At 45.4% G+C, this 20045-nt stretch overlaps 2 protein-coding genes across 2 annotated transcripts in view; both read left to right on the forward strand.

Annotated features, from left to right (window-relative positions):
• The window catches only part of TALDO1 (transaldolase 1), a 37761-nt gene extending 29189 nt beyond the window's left edge, over nt 1-8572 (forward strand). The window contains exon 8 of the mRNA XM_078781628.1: nt 8489-8572. Coding sequence (XP_078637754.1) covers nt 8489-8557 — 69 coding nt within the window. The 3' untranslated portion in view covers nt 8558-8572. The remainder of the gene's footprint in view (nt 1-8488) is intronic.
• Nucleotides 8573-12930: 4358 nt separating this feature from the next.
• The window catches only part of LMF2 (lipase maturation factor 2), a 65630-nt gene continuing 58515 nt past the window's right edge, over nt 12931-20045 (forward strand). The window contains exon 1 of the mRNA XM_068122189.2: nt 12931-13248. Within this exon, the coding sequence (XP_067978290.2) occupies nt 13155-13248 (94 nt within the window). The 5' untranslated portion in view covers nt 12931-13154. The remainder of the gene's footprint in view (nt 13249-20045) is intronic.

Raw genomic sequence — 20045 nt, forward strand, 5'->3', positions numbered from 1 at the left:
GGTTAAAGGCGACACAGAAAGAACTAAAAGACGATTTGATAGCGACGAAGAGGGAATGTCAGATGGTACGTGAGGGACTGACAACGAGGTTGGACGAGGTGATAGAGGTAATGGAGACGAAGGACCGGCAGGTGAGGACGCACATGGAAACGGTCAAGGTAGCCTTGGAGGACGAGCTTGAGGAGACGTACCGGGGAATAAAAGAGGTGAAGCAGAAACTAGAAGAAGTGGAAGAAGGGATGAGCGAAATTAAGAAGCGACGGAGAGGGGATAAGAAAGAGATAAAAGAGGAGATAAAAGAATTGGTGCAAAGTCTGTGTTTGGATCGTGATGATGTGCTCATTAACCGGACTAGGGCATGCCCGTACAAAATTATATCCCCCCCCCCTCTATTTACATGAAATGGTTTGGTCCATTCGCAAAGCCAAAGCGAACGGCTTGCGAGTACGGTGACAATCCCCCCCCCTCTATTTACATGAAATGGTTTGGTCCAAAGCGAACGGCTTGCGAGTACGGTGACAATCCCCCCCCTCTATTTACATGAAATGGTTTGGTCCAAAGCGAACGGCTTGCGAGTACGGTGACAATCCCCCCCCTCTATTTACATGAAATGGTTTGGTCCAAAGCGAACGGCTTGCGAGTACGGTGACAATCCCCCCCCCCCCCCTCTATTTACATGAAATGGTTTGGTCCAAAGCGAACGGCTTGCGGAGTTTGGTAAAGAAATCGCCATAGCTCGGTAACTACTTGTCCGATTAATATGAAACCTTGAAAAGGCACATCCTCGGGTCCCCAGCAATATACCTGGCAAGTTTCAAGTATATCGGACCGGTAGTTGTCGAGAAACAGCGGTCGCATACACACACACAGACACACACACACACACACACACACAGAGATTAGTGGAATTATAGATAGATGAGGGATTCGCAGGTGATGGAGGAGAAGCGAAGAGGAAGAGGACCCGGTGTAAGTGGTGACCAATATGGTCGTGCGTATGATGCGCCAGGGGATTTAAGAAGCTTGGGGGTCGAGATGGACCCGGGTGTTCGTGAGAGGCCGTTGGTGAAGTGTGCGACAGGTCTGGTGTGCGAAAAAGGAGGTGTGCAAGAAAGTCCGACTCTGGGGTGTGTGAGGAAAAAGTGCGTGCCAAGGAGTGAGGGTGCTGGCGAGAGTGAGTCGGTCGTAGCGCGTGTGCGAGGGAGCACATGGAAGCGCGGTGTGGTAAGTGTTACAGAGGGTGTGACGGGAGAGTGTGCGCAAGAGTGTGCACGAGAAAGGTGTGTGACGGACGGGTGCATGGGGAAAGAGTGCGCTGTCAAAGGCAAGGAAGAATGCACACCTGTGGTGAGTGTTACAGAGGGTGTAACGGGAGAGTGTGCGCGAGAAAGGTGTGTGACGGACAGGTGCATGAGGAAAGAGTGCGCTGTCAAGAGTAAGGGTGAGTGCGCTGTCAAGAATGGAGGTGAGAGTAGTGAGAGTGACAAGGAGAGTGAGTTGGTTGTGACAGGTGAGCGAGGATGTACACCTGGGATGGAAGGATGCACACCTGGAATGGTAGAGCGTGAGTGGAATGCACGCTGGAGTTGGTGGTGAGGCACGTGGTTGGGTGTGCGAATGAGAGCACACCTGTGATTGTCACAGAGGAGGTGACAGAGGAGGGGGCGCAAAGAGGTGTGTTGGTGAGGTGTGCGACCAACGAATGTGTGCCAAAGTGTTCGGTGGTCAGGTGTGTGACCAAGGCTGTGAGTGGAATGGGTGTACCTGGGTGTGTAAGGAACGGTACAAGGAGCATGGAAACGGCTGGATGTGTGAGCAAGGAACGGGCTGCGGGGTGTAAGCGTCCAGGTGAAGCATCGACGGTAACCGGTTTAGAGGTTAGAGCGACTTTTAGCCGAATCGGGCCCTCGGTGCGTGCTGGGCCTCGCTTTGAACGGCCGCGTCCGTGCTCCACTAGGCGGAGCGGGCAGCCCGATAGAAAGGGTCGTCATGGCGACCACTTTTTGTTGAGGCAGTTCGGCAGGTCGAGATCGGGACATTGGATGGCTCCACGCCGAGATGGTGCGTGGGATCTCGGCCCGGGTAAGCCCCCGTCCCTGCACCGAGTGCCGGACGCATCCAGCCGCTGGCACAGAACAGCCCGCATTCAAGGCTTGGCTTTACGAAGCCGGGCTTTGGACAGGAATTGGCGCACCGAGAGGTATTAGTGAGTAGACTGGGTGATGAGGTTAGTGTTTTGGACCCAAAATTAGAGAAAAACTAAATTTGATGATTGGCAAGGGATTGGCAGTAGTGATTGGCAGATGATGGGCAGTGATTGGCAAATTTTTAATTTGTTGAAATTTGATGTGCAAAATTGGTAGTGAGCGATGGGCCCGGTGGGTAAGGGGGGCATCCCTGCCACCCTTCCCATGTGGGGCAAATGCGCAATAGCTTATGGGGTGTATGGCAGTGAAAACTAGCCCGGGTGGGTTAGGTTATATTGATAGGGCCCTAGCGAAGATGACATTAGGTAACGTTAAGTTTAGTTAGTGACTGATACCTGTAGTGGGGACGCAGGTAGATTAGTGTGGATGATAATGACGAGGGAGCGCAATAGTTTAAAGGGACGACTGGGAAGCGCAAGTTTCAGAAGGGAGTAGTTAGATGAGATGATGCCGTGTGGTTGAGAGTTGAACAGGTGTGATTGCACAGGTGTGCAACTGGACAGGTGTGTGGAGCAGTGTATGAGTAGTGAGTGTGTGGATCAGCGCGAATGCGCTTGGGGAGAGAAGGGTGCAGGTGGCACCAGGTGTGAGAGCACAGGTGTGCAAGTACAGGTGTGTGGAGAGAGTTGGAGTAAGTGGTACGGAGTGGTGTGCATGGTGCGAAGGTGTGGATGGGGGAAGAGTGGACCCCTTTCACGAGTACCCGGGGCGGGTAGTGTAAGTGTTAGGTAGAGGGTATAGGTAAATTGTGGTTGGATATTGGCATCTGTGGTGCGGGTGACAGAATGGTATTTGGATGGGTGCATTAGTGTTGTGGAAATGGCTGGGCGTGTAGCCTGTTAGTGTGTGTAGTTGGTTGGGCACTCCACCACTGTGAGGATGTCGGCCAGGTGAGGCCGCAGGTGGGCTCTGGGAGCCGGTAGAGTTGTAGATGGGGCCCGAGGATCCGGAGGACGGACCCGGGTAGCCCAGTGCCAGAGAGGGCACCGAGTGGGGAGAGCGCCAGAGGGCCTTCCCCAGGTAGTTAGGTTAGGGTAAGGAGCAGGTAAGCTCGGAGGCAACTGCAGTGGTGGAGGTGTCCAGGTGGGTAGACCCGCTGGGAGAGGTACACGCCACAGCCCAGAAATTGTGCGAGGGCACCGGGAGATCAATCGGGGGAGTGAGACCCCAAATTGAAAAGCACCACAGTTTGGTCAATGGGCATTGGTTTTTAGAACCCATAGTGTAAGAGGGCCAATGGTTTGGCAGGAGAAAGACCCCGGGTAATGTAAAGTTGTTAAAGTCATTTAGGAAATAGTTAGGATTGATGAACCTGTCGCACCATACGCAGCCACTTACCTGTGGTGATGATGATGACTCCACACCTGTGTTTTCTTTGTTTGTGTTGCAGAAATGAGAATTGCTGTGAGGATTTGTGAGACGCATCACGATGTGGATGAGACATTGGGGTGATTCCATCTCTCCCTCCCTAGGAGGGACTGATGATGAATTGGTGATAGCAAATTATGATGTTGAGTTGGAGATGGCAAATTTTGATGAGAGTTGAAAATGGCAAATTTGATTGGTTAGGAGGGAGAGAAGACGAATTTGGTATATGGGAGGAACGGGGAAGACAGTAGGGATGTTTGTTGATTTGTAAAGTAGATGTTTATGGGTAGTGTTGTGTTTTGTGGATACAGTAAGGGGTAAGGGAGGGGCCATGTAGGTTACCTGGTGGGGGGGGGGGGGGGCATACGGTAGGAACGTACCTGTCTCACCTGGTTCCCATGTGCCCCCAGTGTGCATTACCTTGCATTGCGTGCACTTTTGCGCCCTTACCACCTTACTCACTTGTCTGCTTCTTTTGTCTCCCACCTCCGAGGATCTGGCTTTGGGGCAGAGAGAGAGGAGAGAGAGGTGCTGGCTCCGCAGTTGTGGGCCTGCACTTTCGCTGCTTGCTGCCTGGATCGATACACCATATGGACCGCAATTTTGGTGGCCACCCACAATGGACCGCAGTTCTTTTGCGGCCAAGCACCACCCGTGGATGGACCTATGGGTCAACGTGGCACCTATGCCATACAGGTGAACCACTAATAGTTGGCACCCTGACGGCCACAATAAGGAAATGGACGCGGTTGGCGCCTTTCTTTATTTTCTAAGGAAGCCAGAAGGCCAAGTGCACCACACGAAGAGCAAGAGACACCTGCAGGGTTAGGGGTTGTTGTTTTTATTTTAATGAACAATGGTGACTGCACCGGATGGTGCTGACTGTGTGATGGGGTGGTGCTTTTGGTGCTTGGAAGGGGTGCTCTGCACATTATTAAAGGCCGTAAGGCCACAGAGCACTCGTGGGTTGGTGTATCGATGCTGGCATGCGTGCTCTCTCTATGCATAACATCTGCATGTGTTCCTCCAAAAACAGGTCCTGGATCGTAGTGTAAATAGCAGCGTAGTCTTGTAAATAATGCTCCCTACCGGCTGTATGTTTAGTTTGCGAATTCTTTCCGCGATTCGGTTATCCTGTGGGCGTGTTTCTGTGAGGAGAAGGGTGCAACGTCGCAGGGGGACATATTTACTCATTTGTGAATATCTGTAAAACTGTCGCACTCAGGGTAGAGTTAATAGTAGAGGGAACTACATCTGAGTGCCACACTAAAATAGGTAAAAATTTATCGGGTCGGGACGCCCCGAGGGTAGAGAAGGGTGCAATGTTGCGGATATGGCATTTGGCCTCTATATCCGCTTGTAAATATTCCCCTATTTCCCAAATACTCCCCAACTATCCCCAATCCCCCATTCCCTAGTCCCATTGCCTGTAAATAACACTCTGTAGAACCGACCTTCCCCTTTTTCCCCCATTAAATGTCGTGCCCAGGTCCACCGCATCTCACGTAGACAACTTTCGGACATCTTGCTAGTTATTCTTAGTCTATGTCAGTTAAGGACTCGTTGCCATTAATTCTGACTCTTCGTTGCACCAGAATGTGATTGTATGGCACCAGTAGTGAGTTTAGGACCTCCCCATACCTCCTCCCATCTTCCCCATAAAACAACAACAACAATAACAACAACAACAACAACAACAACTACAACAACAACTACAACAACAGAGGGGGGCGGCGCGGCGCGGCGCGGGGAGTGTGCGTCCTCACTCCGGCTTGGTTAGCCGCCATTACCCATGCGCTCCACGGGGTTACCACGAAGGGGCTGGCTGTCAGCTCCTCGTCAGGGGCGGAGCCCGGTAACCCCCCGCAGCCAGTGAGAAGCGGCGGGCCGATTCCATCTGGGGCGGAGCTAGCGAGCCGAGGGCGTGTCACTCCCCGCTGGATATACGCAGCCACTTACCGGACGTGACGTCAGATGCGCCCCCAGCTTGGAGAAAGAACGTCACCTTCCAGCGCTGAGAGAGACCTCCCGCATCTCTGGACCGGACCGGGTCGATTCTGTCCCTGAGCCAAGGTGCACCTTGAGCCATCGACTACCCGCCTTCCTTGCCATCAATCCCCGTGTGAGTCAGTTTTGTCCCGTTTATCTGTCGTCTGTCGGGGCTAATATAAGACCGTGGTTAAGTGCCCACCTTACTATGCTGTACCTCTCATCCCTGTAATCTAAACGTTCCGAACTAATATAACCTCCTCCGGAGGTCTTGAGAACCGTACCCCTTGTGTCGTTGCCTTAATCCCAGCCGTTGTGTCCTTTTCCTTCATTGATTTAGCATAGCGCGACTTAGTCAACGTTCGAGTGTAATCGGGTAACTTGTGCGAACACGGCGGCCATTCCGCTCGGCCCAGCATAACATCAAAGTCGTGTCCGTAACAATATATATATGTATATATATATATATATATATATATATATATATATATATATATATATATATATATATATATATATATATATATATATATATATACACATACACAATACAGTCAGGTGAAAAAGTAAGTACACCCCATGTAAAGTTTTGACTTTTTCAACATATTTCAACATACAGCTATTTGATCTTCATTTCAACAATATTGACAGATAAAGGTGATATAATATAACAAATATCATGAAACATTTACATTTTGTAGTCCATTGTATAATTTAAATAAACAAAAATGCAGATTTCGCAAGTGGAAAAAGTAATACACCCCAACATTTATCACCACTTCAAATACCTAAAATTAGAATCGGGTGCACCAGCTCAGGTGCAAATGATTAGAACATCGTTAGAGAGGATTTTGGAGGATCCTGTCTTATTTAAACCTCAGACATTTCGTTTGGTTTGCTCTTTGTTGTTGAAGTGTGCGGCATCACCATGCCTAGATCAAAAGAGCTCTCTGAGGCCTTCAGAAAAAAGGTTATAGATGCCTACGAGTCTAGGAAGGGATTTAAAAAGATCTCGAAAAACAATTTGAAATCAATCATTCGACTGTCCGGAAGATCATCTGCAAGTGGAGAAGATTCCAAACAACTGCCAACTTGTTCAGGCCAGGCCGCCCCAGCAAGTTCAGCCCGAGAGCAGACCGCAAGATGCTGAAAGGTCTCTAAGAACCCCAGAATGTCATCACAGGACCTACAGGTAGCTGTTGCCACTGTTGATGTCAAAGTGCACGAATCTACCATTAGAAAGAGGCTGCACAAATTTGATCTGCATGGGAGGTGTGCCAGGAGGAAACCGTTGCTGTCCAGAAAGAACATCAGGGCAAGACTAAAGTTTGCCAATGATCACCGAGGCAAAGACCAGCACTTCTGGAACAATGTGCTCTGGACAGATGAGTCAACGGTAGACCTATTTGGCCGCAATACCAGAAGACATGTTTGGCAAAAACAAAAGGCAGCATTTGACCACAAGAACCTGATACCAACTGTAAAGCATGGTGGTGGAAATATTATGGTTTGGGCAGCTTTGCTGCATCAGGGCCTGGGAAGCTCACCATCATAGAATCCACTATGAATTCTTTATTGTACCAGAGGGTGCTTGAGGATAATGTGAGGCCATCTGTCGGAAAGTTGAAGCTCAACCGAAGGTGGACCTTGCAACATGACAATGACCCGAAACATACCAGTAAATCCACCAAGGAATGGCTGAAAAGAAAGAAATGGAGGGTTCTGGAATGGCCAAGTGAAAGCTCGGATCTAAATCCCATCGAGATGTTGTGGGGGGATTTGAAACGAGCTGTGCATGCAAGAAACCCCTCAAACATTGCACAGCTGAAAGAATTCTGCATGGAGGAGTGGGCAAAAATTTCTCCCAGTCGATGTCAGAGACTGGTAGATAGTTATACGAAACGCCCACTTGAGGTTGTTTCTGCCAAAGGGGGAAATACCACCTGTTAGAGCCAAGGGTGTACTTTTTCCACATGTGAAATTTGCATTTATGTTTATTTAAATTATACAATGGACTACAAAATGTAAATGTTTCATGATATTTGTTATATTATATCACCTTTATCGATCAATATTGTTGAAATGAAGATCAAATAGCTGTATGTTAAAATATGTTGAAAAAGTCAAAACTTTACATGGGGTGTACTTACTTTTTCACGTGACTGTATGCATATATATATATATATATCTTGTATACAAAAAAAATAAAAAAAATAAATACAGTTCTCTCATAAGGGCAGTCCTCTCAAGGGCTTTGTGCGCGCGTTTATATAGCGCCGCCTAGCGAACCCTCTGGAACTTGCCAGGTGTGCCCTTACCACGCCCCTCACGCCCTTTCACCCGAGCCCTGGTTGGTTGTTGGCTCTTACCGTCTCGCTGCCGCTTCCCGACCTCAACGCCGGCTCCACCCTCTCTCAGGCCTACCTCGTGGCATTTGGCTGGTTTCGAGCGAAAACTCTTGCAGGCAGCGAACAGATTATTTTTTACCTTTGACCCCTTCAAATCAGAACTGGGGCCTACATCAAAGAAGTTGGAGCATTTGACAATGCAGAGTCTCGTTTGGGTATTTGTCTGGGCAACCTTTCAGACAAACCAGTGATTTTCGGTTTAGAATTAATTTTTTTTGCATATTTTCATTGCTAAATGTATAACTTTCATTACTGTGCATGTGAGGTACTTTCTAAATGTCTTAATGATATAGGTGTGGACAAATACCTCATCTGGAACAGGTGTGACTAACTTTGACATGATCTACGTTCAAGGTGTACATCAACATGCGATTAAAATGGTATGGTTAAATCTTACCATGTGTAATTTGAGAAGTATGTGTGTTTGATTAGACCTCATAGGAGTAGGGAAATTATCCTGGATTCTTTGTATGTTAGTTACATGATTTGTTCTTTTGTTTTGAAATGTGCCTGTAGGGACACCGAGGAGGATGGAAGGGAGAGGTAGAAGGGCTTGCGATAGTGGCAACAGCAGTAGTACTGTAACCAATGAACCCGGAGGATGATTTTTACTATTTGTTATGCCAATCTGGACTTCGAGCGAATATGTACCTTTTTGTATAGTATTACAAGTGTTGTGGGCATTCTACAAATACTGCAAGAGCTTGATTCATTACAAGCCTCTGACGGGAAATATGTGAGTCATTTTCATCAAATTCCTTGACCCTCAATTAAGCTGGTGCAGGCTGAACCCAAATAAGCAGCTCTATGTTTCAAGCATATATGGCACCTCGTCATAGAAGTATTGCTTGTGGCCATTTAAACCATGTCTCAGTTCAAATCTAACCAGGTGAACACTTGAGCTGCTTTTACATAAATTCCTTTTTCTTTTTTCCTTTGTTAACATACGCTTCAAATCAAAGTTGGCTTCCAAATCCGGTCACTGACTGGGCATCCTCCTTAGTCCTGCCTTGGCACACCTGAACACCTATCCACCAACAAGGCCTTCATCTGCAGGTTGATGGAGTACCACTCTTCCCTCTGGCCTGGCTCCCTTTCCTCACACCTTGATCAGCTTAACGCTGTGGAAACCAAAGCTTTCAAGATCGTGAACTTGGAATCGCCCGCTCCTCAGCCGAGTCCATGGACCTATCACTTTGCCATCATAGACAGCTCGATGATGTCTTTCAACCACCTCCTTTTCTTGTGCCATGTTTCTGCAGGACACACAGTCCACCAACAACCCCCTCCTTGTGCAATTCCCTAAATCCAGGATCACTGCTCACCTACATTCATTTGTTCCTCTTTTTCCTGCCTGAGGACCAAACTTCCACATTCTCTTCAATCTCATTCTTCCTTACTGATCGTCAAGCCAGGTGTTCACCACCATCTCAGATCATCCCCAATCCAAAACCATGATCATTCCTACCTCTTATTACTAACACCCCGGAGCCCACCTCCTTCCAAATTTTCAGTTTTTCCCCTCTGAAAGACTTGCTTCTGTGTCCATATTATCCACTCTGTGTCCTCTCCTTCCCCTCATTCCCCCCCATACCCATTATTTATCAAAGTCGCCTTCTATTTTGTCCTTCAACCCTGCTGTTACTGTTTCCCCCCTGTCTTTGCTGTTCCTTTTGTTATGTCGAGTCCTGATCTGTTCAGTAATCTAGCTCTTCCACGAGGCTGGGCTCTATATGCTTTAAAAAATTTTTTTTAAATTAAATTCAAATTAAACATTGTCAGAGATTTGTTGCCATGTCTTCTACCATCCAGCAAAATTCCTGCATCTCATGAGTTCTGGAATTAGCAATTCCGTGTTACATTTCTATCTAGCAAGAGGTTTCTTAAAAGTGAAGAACCAGCCTTAGTTCAAGAGTAAATATTGTGAAGTGGAGAAAAGATGTCTGACCAAAGTAGAAAAAAATAATCAATTCAACATTTTAAGCTGAAAGAAAAGTCAACGGCCACGTTAGAGTAGGCTTGTTGAGTAAGTGGCGATCAACCATTTAATTTCCCAACAGTTGGTCTCTGAAAATCTGAAGTCCTTGTACCATGTTAGGCCATAATGAGGGGTCTTGTCAAGCAGGAATCAAATACGATGAACACTGATTATGGGACCAAGTTTGAAATCAAGACCACTCACACCACCACACTTAGCAAAAAGGTCACCTGTATGCACATGCATTCGTATGCAGCGTGTGGCTGCTGATTTTCACATCGGTGCCTCTGATGCAGTGGCACTTGTAGGTTTGAGCAGGAATTTGTAATTTGGTCAGGTTACCAGAGATAACTCCCCAACCCTTCGCGAAAGAAACAGTGGCCTCTTTCACATCCACAATTAGAACGAGAAATCAAAGTTTGCAGACCCTCGCCCTGACTTGGTTTGTGTGGATTTATAGTACGTATTTTATACACTTACTCACATTCTAATTGTACGTACTTTTAGAGGTACTTGGTTGAAAAAGGAGAATTACTGGCTACCAGTATCACATTCTGAGGACAAACAAACAAATGAAAAATCACTCATGGAGCGACACTTGGCAAAACGGAACAAAGTAGAATGGCACTCAGTAGAGCATCCTTTTGACCTCAAAAATAGTTGGTGGTTGAATTCAGTGACCTGATATGCAAATCCTATTCAAATTTCAAGTCAATCGGATGAAAATTGAAGATTTTAGAAATTCGAAAAAAAAGTGGTTGACCTTTGGCCTATGTTGACCTTTTGGCCTACGCTAGTCTCAAAAATAGTTGGTGGTTGAATTCAGTTAGCTGATATGTAAATCATATTCAAATTTCAAGTCATTCGGATGACAATTGAGGATTTTAGAAATTCGAAAAAAAAGTGGTTGACCTTTGGCCTATGTTGACCGTTTGGCCTACGCTAGTCTCAAAAATAGTTGGTGGTTGAATTCAGTTAGCTGATATGTAAATCATATTCAAATTTCAAGTCAATCGGATGAAAATTGAGGATTTTAGAAATTCGAAAAAAAAGTGGTTGACCTTTGGCCTATGTTGACCTTTTGGCCTACGCTAGTCTCAAAAATAGTTGGTGGTTGAATTCAGTTAGCTGATATGTAAATCATATTCAAATTTCAAGTCAATCGGATGAAAATTGAGGATTTTAGAAATTCGAAAAAAAAGTGGTTGACCTTTGGCCTATGTTGACCTTTTGGCCTACGCTAGTCTCAAAAATAGTTGGTGGTTGAATTCAGTTAGCTGATATGTAAATCATATTCAAATTTCAAGTCAATCGGATGAAAATTGAGGATTTTAGAAATTCGAAAAAAAAGTGGTTGACCTTTGGCCTATGTTGACCTTTTGGCCTACGCTAGTCTCAAAAATAGTTGGTGGTTGAATTCAATTAGCTGATATGTAAATCATATTCAAATTTCAAGTCAATCGGATGAAAATTGAGGATTTTAGAAATTCGAAAAAAAAGTGGTTGACCTTTGGCCTATGTTGACCTTTTGGCCTACGCTAGTCTCAAAAATAGTTGGTGGTTGAATTCAGTTTGCTGATATGTAAATCATATTCAAATTTCAAGTCAATCGGATGAAAATTGAAGATTTTAGAAATTCGAAAAAAAAGTGGTTGACCTTTGGCCTATGTTGACTTTTTGGCCTACGCTGATCTCAAAAATAGTTGGTGGTTGAATTCAGTTTGCTGATATGTAAATCATATTCAAATTTCAAGTCAATCGGATGAAAATTGAAGATTTTAGAAATTCGAAAATAAAGTGGTTGACCTTTGGCCTATGTTGACCTTTTGACCTACGCTGATGTCAAAAATAGTTGGTGGTTGAATTCAGTTAGCTGATATGTAAATCATATTCAAATTTCAAGTCAATCGGATGAAAATTGAGGATTTTAGACATTCGAAATTGTTGTTGACCTTTGGCCTATGTTGACCTTTTGGCCTACGCTGATCTCAAAAATAGTTGGTGGTTGAATTCAGTTAGCTGATATGTAAATCATATTCAAATTTCAAGTCAATCGGATGAAAATTGAAGATTTTAGAAATTCGAAAATAAAGTGGTTGACCTTTGGCCTATGTTGACCTTTTGGCCTACGCTGATCTCAAAAATAGTTGGTGGTTGAATTTAATTTGCTGATATGTAAATCATATTCAAATTTCAAGTCAATCGGATGAAAATTGAAGATTTTAGAAATTCGAAAAAAAAGTGGTTGACCTTTGGCCTATGTTGACTTTTTGGCCTACGCTGATCTCAAAAACAGTTGGTGGTTGAATTCAGTTCGCTGATATGTAAATCATTCAAATTTCAAGTCAATCGGATGAAAATTGAGGATTTTAGAAATTCGAAATTGTTGTTGACCTTTGGCCTATGTTGACCTTTTGGCCTACGCTGATCTCAAAAATAGTTGGTGGTTGAATTCAGTTAGCTGATATGTAAATAATATTCAAATTTCAAGTCAATCGGATGAAAATTGAGGATTTTAGAAATTCGAAATTGTTGTTGACCTTTGGCCTATGTTGACCTTTTGGCCTACGCTGATCTCAAAAATAGTTGGTGGTTGAATTTAATTTGCTGATATGTAAATCATTCAAATTTCAAGTCAATCGGATGAAAATTGAAGATTTTAGAAATTCGAAAATAAAGTGGTTGACCTTTGGCCTATGTTGACCTTTTGACCTACGCTGATCTCAAAAATAGTTGGTGGTTGAATTCAGTTAGCTGATATGTAAATCATATTCAAATTTCACGTCAATCGGATGAAAATTGAGGATTTTTTAAATTGTTGTTGACCTTTTTGTTTTTGCTCCCGAGATTCACCTCCCGACTTGCACCGACAAACATCCCAGATCAGCATCCTGTGAAGTTGTTGTGTTTGAATGCGGCACTTTGCACGCCACGTGTTCCAATCAGCGCCAAATCCCAACTGCACGTGGAACCAAAACGTGCGGGACAAGCGCCGCACCCGCCATACATAAATCAATAAACATTACACCGGAAGAGCTCAGAAAACAACACGAAAACCTTCCCAAGTCCTGTGAAAGTGGATTATATTTATTAATGAATATTATTCCCACCGAGTGAGAGCATTTGGATGGATTTGCCAATGGAAACCGTGAGGTGAAAGTGACGATTCTCCAAACACCGCCCATCCTACGTGGCCTGGTTACCATGGCGTCGGTGGTCGGCCCGAGGAAAACGTTCCTGTGGAGTTTGTCCGTCATTTACGCGATCGCCTTCCTTTCCCTGTACGTGCAAGTGCCGGGTGAGTGTTTGATCCGGATTCCTTCGCTTCGCTTCGGTGTATTCGTTCCGTTGTTTGCACCGAGACGGTCGTGTTTAGGCCTCGGTATTCGCCTGCTTCGGCTCCGGCCCTATGTGGCTTCACTTTCCCGCTAGGCCCGCTAGGCCAGGCCCCCAGGCTGCTGGGCTGGGACGTTTTCCGCATGCTATAAATAAATGCTTATTCGTAATGAAGAAACCGTCTCCGCGTTTGTACCGTATGTCTGTAATAACGGAATGTGATTATTAAAATTGCAGTAATGTTGCTTATTGATGCGGTCGGGGTGTGTTCCGTTATCGAGCGGCTCGAACAAGCACTCCGACGGAACGGAGCGCTCGGCACCGCTTAACAACATGGCGGCCTCCATGTTAACAATGCTGTCGTGGTATTCGAGCACACTCTGTCCGGGCAGGCTTTTCAGTTTTACTCGGTTCTCTTGTTACAGCGACGTCCCCAAACGAATTAATTGTGTGAGCAGCGACTGCAGAGAGTCTTAGGCGAGGAAATCACCTGCTAAGCTTATCTATGGACCTTCTAGTTCTATTGTGTATTTTGAGGAAGGGTGAGGGGAGGAGGGTTTTGCATGTTTGTAGATTTTAAATAACTAGTACACCCGAATTCAGTTAGCCGATATGTAAATCCTATTCAAATTTCAAATCGATTGGATGAAAATTGAGGATTTTATAAGTACTAGGGCGTGCCCGTACGTGGGTGCAAAAAAACATGCGTGCAAACAACAACAACAAAAAAAAACTTTGAAACCACGTGGCAGTAACGACCACAGAACCCCCCCCTCTATTTACATGAAATGGTTTGGTCCATTCGCAAAGCCAAAGCGAACGACCACAGAACCCCCCCCTCTATTTACATGAAATGGTTTGGTCCATTCGCAAAGCCAAAGCGAACGGCTTGCGAGTACGGTAGAACCCCCCCCTCTATTTACATGAAATGGTTTGGTCCATTCGCAAAGCCAAAGCGAACGGCGAACGGCTAAATCGCCATAGCTCGGTAACTACTTCTCCGATTAATATGAAACCTTGAAAAGGCACATCCTCAGGTCCCCAGCAATATACCTGGCAAGTTTCAAGTATATCGGACCGGTAGTTGTCGAGAAACAGCGGTCACAGACAAACACACACACACACACACACACACACACAGACACACAGAGATTACTGGAATTATAGATAGATATAGATAGATGAAAAAAGTTGTGGACCTTTGACCTATGTTGGCCTTGTGACCTATGTTGACCTCAAAAATAGTTGTTGGTTGAATTCAGTTTGCTAAGATGTAAATCCTCAAATTTCAAATACTATCGGATGAAAATTGAGGATTTTAGAGATTAGAAAAAAGTTGTCGACCTTTTACCTATGTTGGCCTTGTGACCTATGTTGACCTCAAATAGTTGCTGGTTGAATTCAGTTTGCTAAGATGTAAATCCTCAAATTTCAAGTCATTCGGATGAAAATTGAGGATTTTAGAAATTTGAGAAAAGTGGTTGCGTTTGGCATACGTTGACCTTTTGACCTCAAATTATATAGGATTCTGTCGGACCACCAACTCTACCGTTCGGTGAAGTTTTGTGAAGATCTGTTTAAAATTGTGACCTGTAGGCAAGTATAAGTGAGCGGACAGACAAACACAAACTGGAGTGAACAACATATTTGGCAAAATTTTGCCAAGTAACACTCGCTTGAAGAAATGATACCAACATGTATATCAGAAGCGCTGATGCTAAAACAGACAAGTCAGGAGACGACGATGGTTCACGAGCGAGCGGTATTCAATGACAAAGGACGGACTATAACCGAAACAGGACAGGCCAGGCCTGGAAATGTCAAAACGAAGGTTACTGACCTTGAAATGAGATAGAAAATAACGTATAATCAGTTATGAGGTTAGTTACACAATTAGTCCATGGGCCCGGACCCGAAATTTCACTAATTGGTACCACCCGAGGTGGCAAGTTCTAGTAATGATTTTTGGAAAGGTGCATGTATGTGGGATACATGCTGATGTGATAGCAATTCTGGACTGGTAGCTTAGTGGTAGTTATCAGCTATTTTATACCCGCACCCTGTGAAAAGGCGTTCGACGGTTCGGATTGATTTAGTCCATGTGTGAAATTTTGGGTACGGGCCCATGGACTAATTGGGCATATTAATCAGAAAGTACTGAGACAACGTAGATCCCAAAATTATCGCTTTATGTCTTATTTTAAACATACAATCTTCACATAGTGTAATTTTGGAATACAACAGCTACTATAATACACGTACGTGATTGTTATGGAAATTGTCACATAAACATGTCACAACATGAAAAGGTCACAACACATATTAATCAAACGGTTTTCTGAATCAAGGGAAAGAAAGTCCAGAGGCTGTACTGAGCTCATCTGCTGAGCCCATCTCAAGTACATGTATGCCACAATAGCTATAAACAGTACTAGTACTCAAATGTTATACAAAATGGTTGGAAATCACATACTAACAGAACTAACAGACTGTAGGCTATGTACCCGGTATGGTCAGGTAGTGCTTCACATAAAGATGAAATGACACAACACATTATCAAAATGTCTACATGTCTACATGTATTCTGAGGGTGTTTCCAGGGAAAGCACGTCCTGTGCTCTTCAGAATAATACTGAGTATGTCAATGTACCAAACTGGCGATATCATAGTCAGTCATCGAACTGCTCGTCTTCATCGGAGTCTCCGAGTTCGAAGGATTCTTTATCTTCCTGTTGTTTCTGGTTACTGCAGGTTTGTAGCTTGCACATGTCTGTGCATGACAGTCCATTGGTCAGGCATGTGCATTTTGGCAATTTGCAGGAACGCACACACTTGCAAGCTAAGAGTTCCAAGACCACATCTGGTGCTGGTGGTGAACGCATCCAGTGGATGGCGAGCTTGCCATCTTCATCCACTGTCCATCCATGCTCGGTAGGGTTTGGCACCGCTGGGCGAGCCTGCAGACAGCACTTCCATATTGCTGCCTGGTAGTTGGCTCGTAGGACGTGCATGAAGAGACAGTCTCTACATGGTGGCAACTGGCTGGACTCGACTCCTCCCCTCTTTGCGCAGAAGAGCTGGTAGCGCAGTTCGTTGACCTCACCAGTCCTAGCAGCTGCACTATACATGCGACAGATGAACTGCTGTACCTTCTCAAATAGTTCTGGGTTGACATCCCATGACTGACCAAGCTGTCTAAACGTCTCCTGGTAGTTACTGTCGTTCCTCACCAGCTTCAGTGCTATCAGCTTCCCACGGCCAGCGAATGCGCTCACAGTGTCACACCCTGTAAAGGCGTGTAGCCCAACCAGGCTGTCACACATGCTGTCTCCAATTGAGGTTGCCAGTTTGCTGATGTCGACAAACCGTGTGCGGTTCTGTGTGCCACATTTCTGGTAGAGGGGGCAGGGGATCTCCTTCTGGAAGGCTACACAGAGCACCATGACATCAGTGTCCTCAGCTGTGACTACGACTGCCTTTGAGCCAGCATTTGCAGCATGCAATGCATGCAGGAGCAGACGGGTATCCGCTTCTTCTTGTGTCGACTGCAGCTCTGACACTTCCACCCATTCATTTTCTGTTATCTTGTAGCATGTTTCCTCACAAGTCACATACAGTTCCTTGTCATGCAGCATCTCTTGGAACCTTGGGAGTTTCCACTGCTCCACCAGGAACTTGATGAGGCTGGTCTTGTTGCAGGCGCTACACAGGAACTTTCTCCATTGCTGGATGTTGTGCCCCCCTGCAAGGCTCTTGTACTGAAGGGCTGTGCTTGCACCACGGTTGAGCCTTTCAGCATCTTTGATCGAAGGCTGGCGGTAAACATCAAATACCACGTCAACCCTCTGACTCTGTCCACACTCATGCAGGACCCTAGACAAGGCCACCTCTGCTAGCTGTGCAAAGGTTTTGTTGTTTCCATTAATCTTTTGCACCAGACTCATCCCATCAATGATGCACGTCGAAGGTGTTGGGATAGTGTCTGCAGGAGATACATTCTTCTCAAGCTCCCTGGCAACTGCGGCCTTGTTCGTCTTTCGTAGGGATCCATCAGCATTTGCCAGTGCCCACGGTAACGGACCTAGTGGGTGGGCCAGGACATCCTTCATGTTCACCTTTCTGCTCTCAGCGACAAGGATCATATGGCTGAACAGTTTTCGATCTGCCTTCAGAACAACATCTTGTGCTTTCTTTCCACGGGATGTCTTTGTGGTGACATTGGCGAATGTCTTCAGGCTTTGCTTGGACATCTTGTCGTGGAATTTGACAGATGGTTGATCCTCATCTAACCTTGTCTTCTTGAATGTCTGGTACACTTCTTCTCCTATTTCAAGCGCCTTCAGAAGGTCCCTGGCCACGTCGGGTGGAGCCATGGTGCCAGTGGACAGACCAATCAGGTCAGTGTTGTCAGGGAACATTGGATTCAGCCAGTTGTTTTCCATGAGATCTATGAGGGACTTGACAGCAGTTTCGTCTTTCCTGATCCTTGGAGCATGTATATCTGGATGAGACAGTTTGGAACTGCCCTGACCTATCATGTCCCTCAGTGCTCTCAGATACATGGTCCTGTACTCAGCTGTCAGGTAGTACTTGCTCACAGCCCCTGGTTTCAAGCTGAACCCCTTTGTCCCTCCTGCCGTCTGGGTGTCTTTGTTAACTGTCTCTTCGGTCGTTTGGTCGACAGGGATTCTTCCGAAGGGGTTGTTGGGACCGAGTTGAACTGAGAATCCCCCTCGCATGAACTCAGCATACACGTCTGGGTGTGTGGTGGGCAGCTGGGACATCTGGGCATAGTAGTATGGGAGGTAGCGTGCATAATTCAGCCTGTCATATGCGAAGCACCATGGGATCATTGCACGAATTGATGCCAGGTGTAGCACCCAGTCTCCCTCTCTTGATGCTCGAATGAGACCCAGCAAGAACTCGACAATGTCCAGATACGACATCCAGAATGCTGAGAGGCTGCCGTTTCCACCTCTGAGGAACTCGAGGTATATTCCAAACAGTTCCATGATGCGTGCGCATGAGCGGTCACCGAGGACCTGCTTCAGGGATGCCTGTGAGATATCTTTGCAGAGGCTGTCAATGATCCTCAGTGTCTCATCCATGTGGACCACATCGTTGGCGTGAGTGGCTTCCAGCCACGAGAGGACTGGATTGTTGGAATCTGTCCATCAGGAAGGTTCGTAGCTAGTTTCAAAATTGCTGCATGTTTTCTGATCTGGGCTGCCCTCAGCAATGTTCTCCATGAGTCAATGTCTTGTAGTGAAACCAGCTTGTCTGTATTGTCATTGGAACAGTGGATGATGCACTCCACTCGTGGCCGCTTTAGTGGCAGGCTGCTTGCTCCGTCAGAGGCCATGTTCAGTCAGTTTTCACCTGCAACATAGAATTATCAATCCACATTACTATGTTGCACAAATTAGTAGTCTGCCAGTCCTTAATTATATTTAATTACACTTAATTAGACTGGTGAAACCAGTGGACTGATATCTGAAAGCAAATCAAGCATTCATGACTGGACTTATTCTAACCAGGCTGCAAATGTATATCACCACTGATGAGGGGAAATCAGCACTTTACATATCTGTCATATATTTTCTGCTTAACTAAATAGACATAATTATTGCAGAGCCTCTTGTTCTTGCCTCACCTACCAGGAAGTATCCACCAGTGGCCAAGTATACGGAATACGGAAGAAAACTGGACACTGCCAGCATCCAACATATATTTTGTTCTTAACTAAGACACTAAAACTGAAGAAAAAGTTAGTTTCCACACATGAATAAATACAAGAATATGTATTATATAGTATAACATACATGTCTTTATTACAAACATCCATTTGCTAAGATATTTAAGCATGTTACATTGTCTATTCAGCTAAAAAAATGATTTGGAAGATGATACTAGTAACAACAGCGCAGAGTTGCGGTATCGCGATTAATGCAAAAACAGCTTTCCTGCAAGAAAAATGAAAAAGCTACCCATTTGGAATTGCTATCACATATTATTTTACTTATATGGGTGTAACAAATAAATTGGCACCATGGAACTTTTGCCACCTCGGGTGGTACCGATATCTGGTCTGGCCCATGGACTAAATACCGAAAATTTGGTTCGATTCTGACAACTTTGAAACTTTGACCTTTGTGACCTTCAAAGGTCGAAGATTCTGAAATTTGTTGGAAAACTTGTATTTCATGATGTATGTGATAATATAAGATCATACTGTACGGCATTTCACCCTATCAGGAAGCGAACAATGTAATAAAACCATCAAAAATCGACTTTTCTAAATTTCGTGACCTTGTGACCTTGACCTTGGGGCGAAAATGAAAAATCGAGCTCCGTGGGGCTAGACACATGACATTGGCCTAACCAAATACCGAAACCCCTGTCAGATTCCACCAAACCCCACCGGAGAAGATGTAGCTTGAACTCGATTACCCCCTAAAAAGACATCTTTTTCGGGCGTGGCTCCGCCCACAATGGGCGCAATACGCCCACTCTCGGCAGGACACAACTAGATCATGATATCGACCTCCCACCCAAGTTTCATCAAGATCGGATGATATCATCGGGTAGTTATGCTGCAGAAAGACACAGACAGACAGACAGACAGACACACACCCATGATGAATATATTCGTCACTTGATAACTCGTGAACCAAAAAGAAACTGTCATACTCTGGACACATCATACGTGCAGAAAATGAGCGTCTGGAGCAATCGACCATGCTTGGTGTGGTTGAGGGA

The sequence above is a fragment of the Myxine glutinosa genome, chromosome 7, assembly GCF_964187855.1.
Source record: "Myxine glutinosa chromosome 7, kmMyxGlut1.1, whole genome shotgun sequence".
In the NCBI taxonomy this organism is placed as follows: Eukaryota; Metazoa; Chordata; class Myxini; order Myxiniformes; family Myxinidae; genus Myxine; species Myxine glutinosa.